We start from the raw sequence: 7,266 nt of genomic DNA, 5'->3' as shown, positions 1-7,266 counted from the left end.
GGCACGTTGGAAATGATAACACTGTTATCTAGTTATCTCCTAAGTTGGTGGGATGCCTATATTATAATGTGTTAGCACATTTCGAGTGGACATTTTTTAGCTTTTTTGTAAATTGTTTTTTCGACTCTTGGATATGAGAAGTAGCTTGTCAAATTGGAATTTACATATTTTATTTTAAAACCGTTGCTCTTACACAACTCTATATAGAAATATGGTCGGTACGGAATCTTCTTAAAGGAATCATTGAAAACAACAACATTGTAATGCCGCTAAATTATAATATTTTCTGTATTCAAGAATTGTACAATTAATTTTTCGAAAAACCAGTTCATAGACGTTTATTTTTTATATATTTTTTTTTGAGAAATCAATTTTTATGAAGTGTATGTAGTTTTAATGATGTCAGCAGCCCTTTCGGCGATCATTACGGACGCGGCTTGACTGTAGCCGTTGATCGACAACGGCAAAACCGATTGACCGACCACTCGCAAGTTGCTCATGCCGATCACCTTCAAGTTGCTGTCGACGACGGCCGTGCAATCGGTCTCCAAGCCCATGCTACAAGATCCAGACGTGCTGGAAGTGGACGAGACCAAGTATTTCACCGCGCACTTCCAGTAGTCGTCCGAGTTGAATTCGTACACGGCACAACCTTCGAGTTCCAATTTTTCCAATTTGCTGCCCGCCAGCTGCATGGCCTCGGATTCGGTCAGCTTGGTTATGATCTTTATGGCGTTCATCAGACTGTCCATGTCGCGTTGGTCGCCCAGAGTGTTGCCGATCACCGTGGGCTTCTCCAGCGGGTCACAGCCCTTCAAGATGATCCGGCCGCTGCTCTGCGGACTGACCAAAGTCACCGTGATTATGGAAATGTCTTTTTCGGCGTTCAGCGCGGCATAAGCGTTCATCACGCGGTCGCTGAACCCGTAGGCGGCCCGCAAACCGCAGAGGCGCAACATGGATTTTGCCGGCACGTAGTTGAGATGGACCACCACGTCGGCGTACGACAGATGGACGTCGGTCTTCAAGTAGGCTGCCATCTGCAAACCGTTCAGATTGGAAAGGGGTCCGCTGTACCGGGACAAGTATTTGAACGCGATTTCTTCGGGGCTCTGGACGGGCATCAGCGGTTTGTCGAACGACATCACGATACCGGCGAACACGGGGGTGTGACGGAAGTTCTTGCCCACGGGCAGGTCCTTGACCACGGGCACGTGCATTTTTCTCAAGTGCTCTTCCGGCCCCACACCGGAGACCATCAGCAGCTGGGCGGATCCTATCGTGCCGGCCGCGACCAGCACCTCGTAGTCCGCGTCAACCCTCAGGATTTGCCCGTATTTCGTTCGGACCTCGACGCCTACAGCTCTGAGGTTTAGCGAGTCCATTATGATCTTCGTCACTCTGGCGTGCTGCATGACCTGCAGGTTCTTTCGGCCCAGCGTCGGAGTCAGATAAGCTTTGGCCGTGTTGTACGTCCTGCCGTTCCGTAACACGCCGTTCAACGACACGAATCCCGCTTCGACCGCCGGCTCGTTGATGTCGTTCTGCACGGGGCAACCCACGTGCACGAAGCCGGCCATAATCATTTTCTGCAGCATGCTCCACTCGGTACAGTGGAATTTGCTAATGGGCAACAATCCGCCGCGGCCGTACTTGTCGGTGTCGAACCGGACGTTCTCGATTTTCCTGTAATATTCCACGCATTTCTCGTACGACCATTCGGCCAGTCCTCTTTTCACCAGCTCGTTGTACAGTTGTTCGCTGCCTATCGCCCACACCGGTGCACTGGTCATGCTGGCTCCGCCCAGACCCATGCCTTTGTGGATTTTCATGGCGCCGGCAATCCCGTATCCGGTAGCCGTGCTCGGGTTGATTTCGTATTGCCAATCCGTCTCGGTGTTCAGCACCCGCGGCCACAACGACGGGATTTGTGTAGCCGGCAACGGGTGCCCGCCGGCTTCGATCAGCAACACGTTCCATTTGGGGTTTTCGGACAGTCTGTTGGCCAGCACGCAACCGGCCTTGCCGGCTCCGACAATGATGAAGTGGAAATGCTGCATGTTGCGCACGTGCCGGGTGCAGTCCTGATGATACGCCAAGTCGTCGAAGAGCATGTACCTCTGTTGGTCCAATTTGGTCAATACCTCTCCGATTATGCTCACCTGGTTCAGGCCTACGTCAAAGTTGTACTTTTTGTACGTGCTGGCATATTCGTAAACCGACGAGGCGTCTTCGCCGCTATCTTCTCCGCATTCGCCGTCATCGTCATCATCGTCGTCGTCTTCCCAGCTACGACTACCACTCCTGTCGCCACTATTGTCGTCGTCACGCGGTTCCAAATTATCGCCTTTGCCGCTGTAATCGTCCAATCCTCGAGTGCTCGACATGGTTTTCTTGTGGACCGATTCATATTTACCACCGTATCCGCCGCTTACTTTTCCCTTAACGCTGACGTTCTTCTTTATATTCAACTGAGTATTGGTAGACCGGCTGTTGATGTCAACACGTCCATGTCTTACACCATAGTTTTCGCCATCGTTTACTATTTCATCCTCACCGTCGTCGTCGTCGTCGTCGTCACATTCTCCAGACTTTCCACCCAAACCGGTTGTCTTCGTTCTGGTGTGCTTAACGTTTTGATTGATTTTCGCACTGACTACATTGGGTTTTGCGCTATAAATGCTTCTCGTGCTAGTGCTTCTCACGTTCAACGCAGCTTTTTGTAACTTTCCACCGTCTTCAGAGTCTTCGCCATCACATTCTTTAGATGTCTCCTCGGGTTGTTCATTGCATTTTTCTTCGGAACCGTCTTTTTCGCTGGGGCCGTCATCGCATTCTTCTTTGGAACCGTCATCACAATTATCTTCTCCATTACTGTTAGATCCGCCAACCGGGTCGTGCACTGGCTTTTTTAACTGACCATTGCGGATTCGAATATCCACTTGTTTCTTATCGTTAACATATGTGCTTCCTGGCGTTGTGGAACCACGCACAGCTCGGCGGTTAATGATATCTAGTTTTCGTTGTTGCTGTTGCGAGAGACCATCTTTCACTATTGGTGAACTTGTATACAAATTACCATTTGACTGGGCACTTCTTACATTAGTATTGTGAATTGTAAGTCCATCTTTGACATTGGTAGTACTACCGTAACCACCGTTAACGGTAGATCTTAAGGCGTTGGCCGAGCTAATGTCCACGTTACCGTCAGAACTGCCGTCACCATCGCCGGTTAAATATGTCCCAGTGCCCGAGTTGACCGACGTAGTGCTTATAAGTCCTAAACGGTAAGCCCGGGTCTCGGGTATCAAGTTGGTAACCGTTGTGGTCGTTGTTTTTGCCACGTATCCTTGAGGCAAATTCAGGAACATACCGGCAACGCCAACTATGTTACTGGTGCTTATAACACTGCTGGTCTGTCGGTAATTTGTCTTAAGCGCTCCCCTTAATGACCGGGTTGCAACGAACTTGTTTCTCACGTTTGCTTTGAAACCACCCGATCTTAACAGCCTGTTGGTTTTGGCGTTTACAACGTTCTTTTTCAAATTCCTCTCGTAAATTTTGTTTAAAACGCGACCCTTGATGTGTGCTTTTAGCTTGAACATAGATTGGTGATCCCTGGCGTTCAGTTCTTCTCGACTGTCCACGTTTAGTTCTGCGCTGTCTTCATCGTCACAGGAAACGGGTTTGCTCAGTTGGGATTTTAGATATTCAATTTGTTTCGCCTTGTCCAAAGTACAGAAATTGCTTGTCGACGAAGACCTAACGGAAGCCGAAGTTGTGGTACTTGAAGACACTGCAGTCCCTCCGCACCGTGGCTTGGACCAGAAATATGTTCCACTGCATAGCCTAAAAAAAAACATAAACTTATTTTTATACTTGATTACATTTTTTTTTTTTAACTGAAAACCGAAATTTCCGAAACTCGAGAAATATTTTTTTGTTAATTAAATATAAAATGTTGTGTCTGCAATCTGAAACCGCGAACACACTGTTAGCAATGGACTTATTCGTTGAATTACTTAAGTATGTTACAATTGAATCGGAAATAGTTTATTAAATAAACTTAATAAGTATAGTTTGAATTTTATTACGGAGGAGACGGCTTTTTACTTTACTTTTTTTTTGTGTGAGACTATTTTTAATTATACTATGAAATGTAGATTAAGTGGTTGGTCTATTTGGTACCAAATACATGCAAAATTCGAAATATCTGTAATATATATTTTTTTCTGTGTAGTAGGGAAATTATGAAACCTTCTATTGCCGTATTTTGTACCGTTTAAAATCTCGACTAAACGGTCGTTAGCTTTACTCGAATTAAATACCTATACGTTTTTCTGAATTTAGGCGTTGAACTGACTTCAAAAATTTTAACAGTCCTATTTAGTAAATGTATAAAAAAAAAAATGAACCTTTTAACAATAAGTATGTGCACCGCCGAAGGGACGATAGTGTAAATGTAAAATTATTTTTAAAAAAAAAACATTTATTTATTTTTCTTTATTTAGTTGAAAATTATATTTTGCTAAAAAAATATGATATGTGAGAGAAACTGTTTAAGGAGCAATCATTTGGCTGAGACTCATACGGCTACTATGTTAGTTACTGCAATTTAAACACAATTATTAGAATATAAAAACAGGTAAACCAGACGTTTCGGCTATTGTAGTCCATACAAATTGTGTACTTACTGGATAGCTGTGCAGACGACGACCAAGGAACGAATTAAATTGGCCATTGTCATGTTTGAAGATGACAACACTTAATAACAACCACCGGACACGGTACGGGTATTTATAATGACCAATCGAAACGAAAACAATATTTGTCCAATTGTCACTGTATGTCAATGCACAGCAAATATGTCCGTCCGATGACGGTCAAAAAGATTTATGTTGCCCGTTTTGATTGATAATAACAATAATAATACCGCGAATGATTAATTTGTTTTAACAGCTTTGCACGGTTCGATTGGAATCCGAATTTACAATATTACTCTCCGTTTTGAACGTGTGACAGCTACATAAAAACCGTGTTTGAATTACACGTGAATAATAAATCAGAGCCAAACAAACGGACTCGGTTTAGTGTTTATTGGAATTTAATTTATCGGCTCATATAAAATACCATTTTTGACCAGACGCGGCTAGATTTACCATACGTTATTTTTTTTTCATTCTACTACCTTCCCCGATACCCGACCTAACCTAGGATCCAACATAATCCGTTAAAAGAGGCCAACACATTTTTTAATTTAAATTGAAACGGCCAAAGTCTAACATAGTCGACACAGCGAAGGCATTGTTTATCATAACAATAGCTTTGAACGTTGCTCAATAACTCGCCTGGTTTAATTATTAATTATTTCATTTTTTTTTTATATAATGTGATCTAACTTTTCCATAAACTTGTATGTTTCTACCTCCTTACCAAATTAGTTTTTTTTTTGACACTTGAACGGTTACTTATATTATATTTTATTAACTTTTCAAGCACTGCCAAGCAAAATATACAAATTTGATAAAATCGAATTCAATCTTGGTAATTTGGATTGATATTTGACAGTATTTCAAGAACGGTTTGTGAATTTATGACACAATTTCGTGGAATTTTATAATGTGCCAGCATTCTATCAGAGTCTATATATTTTATATATTGTTTAAAAACTCAGGTTTTGGTTGAATGGGACCATGTACAAAATAATGTTACACAAATACTTGTTCGTTATGAACAACGTGTCTTATATTTTGTGATCGATCACATCAGTCAAACTCTTTACAAATACATTGCTTGCTACAAAAGTAGCACTAAAAAGTTGACTAAAAAGTCAATCTAACTAGAATTTTCGAGACACTAAAAATCAAGGTGGTTTTCACATATATGTACGATTTGACAATGATATTCGAAAAATGTATTACAGTATGGGCGTTGGTGAAAATATGAAATAACAACTGTTATAATGTCGGTCTAAGATATCTTTTTCATTTTTTTCGCCAACGCCACTGTAATTTCATTTCTCGCTCTTACTTAGACTACCAGTGCTATGCTCATAGTCGTACACATTTTGAGACCCGACTCGTTGTATTTACTTTGGGTAAACATGCAAAAAAGTTCTTTGCAATAACAACGCGTGCATGTTTTGCACAACGGAAAGCACAGAATGGCACAAAGGTATCGACATATTTCCATTGTCGTTTCAAAGCCTCAAGTCGACAAATATTTTTACTCAAAACTGAATAATACTTTTGTCGACTGAAAATGTTTTGCCACGTATTAACCGGTGTACTGGTTTACACCGTATTGATTTGCAAGGATTCACAAGCCGGTCAACTGAATGCGATTTTGGGCAATTCGGCATGGGAGCGCATCACCCACATGTTCATCGTTATTTCTTTGACTCATATATACCTAATTGTTCGTACACACACACATATAGGGTGATCGATATGATGTCAGGAACTTATTTTCTCGGAAAATACCAATGCGTTTTATTATACAATATATATAATTCAAACACCGACAAGGAAACGACTTCTTCGGCTAGTCAACCAGCTCCATAGACGTACAGTATCGTGGGAACATTCTCGGCTTCAGGTAATTGAAATCTATCTCGATGTAGATTATTTATTTGATCAATATATGCCGTTTAAATGTTGTTAACAAATTGTGTGCATTTTTGTTTCTCGGTTTGCCATAGTCGATTCATAGATAAATATTTATACATACAGGGTGATCCATTTGATTTTAGACACTTATTTTAGTTGATCATTTTTTTGCGGAACACTTAATATCTTATTGGGTTTAGTAAATAATTGAATTTTTTTTTTATAATATAATGTGATTTTAAATTTCCACAATTTTTTATACTTGTATTCTCCTACCAAACTAATTACTTTTATACCAGCTCTTTTAACTGAAATGATAAGGCAAATTTTTCGTTAACTTTTTAAATCAGGAATAATGTACTTAACGTTTTGACTGATCGAAAACTAGTTACAGTAAATACAATATAAAACGATGAAATATATAAATAAATAAACCGAAAAATTAAGGCTAAAGAAGTAGCTGACTTTGAGAAACCACTTAAAGTGTATACCTAATCAGATTCATGTCGAAGGATTTCAGCTGTTTTTTTTTTGTAAATGTTAAATATTAAACCAATCTAACCTAAGTTTTTCAACAAATAAATTTTAACAATTTTTCTGTACACTTTGTAACGTTTTACCACGGCTATATATTTTTGGGCTTATTGCACAAAACAAA

At 40.9% G+C, this 7,266-nt stretch overlaps 1 protein-coding gene across 1 annotated transcript; it reads right to left on the bottom strand.

Annotated features, from left to right (window-relative positions):
* Positions 1 to 258: 258 nt before the first annotated feature.
* LOC126837513 (uncharacterized) lies at positions 259 to 4,787 on the bottom strand. The gene is made up of 2 exons (XM_050571439.1): positions 4,695 to 4,787; positions 259 to 3,849 (listed from the first exon to the last, which is right to left on the bottom strand). Exons 1-2 carry the CDS (start codon positions 4,745 to 4,747, stop codon positions 375 to 377), a joined length of 3,528 nt encoding a protein of 1,175 aa, XP_050427396.1. The 5' UTR covers positions 4,748 to 4,787; the 3' UTR covers positions 259 to 374.
* Between the last annotated feature and the right edge of the window lie 2,479 nt (positions 4,788 to 7,266).

This window comes from Adelges cooleyi, unplaced genomic scaffold, assembly GCF_023614345.1.
Source record: "Adelges cooleyi isolate 19-005CV unplaced genomic scaffold, UGA_ACOO_1.1 ACOO_flye_CR_arks_rails_tigmint_CR_PRNA_25, whole genome shotgun sequence".
In the NCBI taxonomy this organism is placed as follows: Eukaryota; Metazoa; Arthropoda; class Insecta; order Hemiptera; family Adelgidae; genus Adelges; species Adelges cooleyi.
Note: the sequence above shows the minus strand (reverse complement) of the source record. Positions and strands in the feature narration are given on the sequence as shown.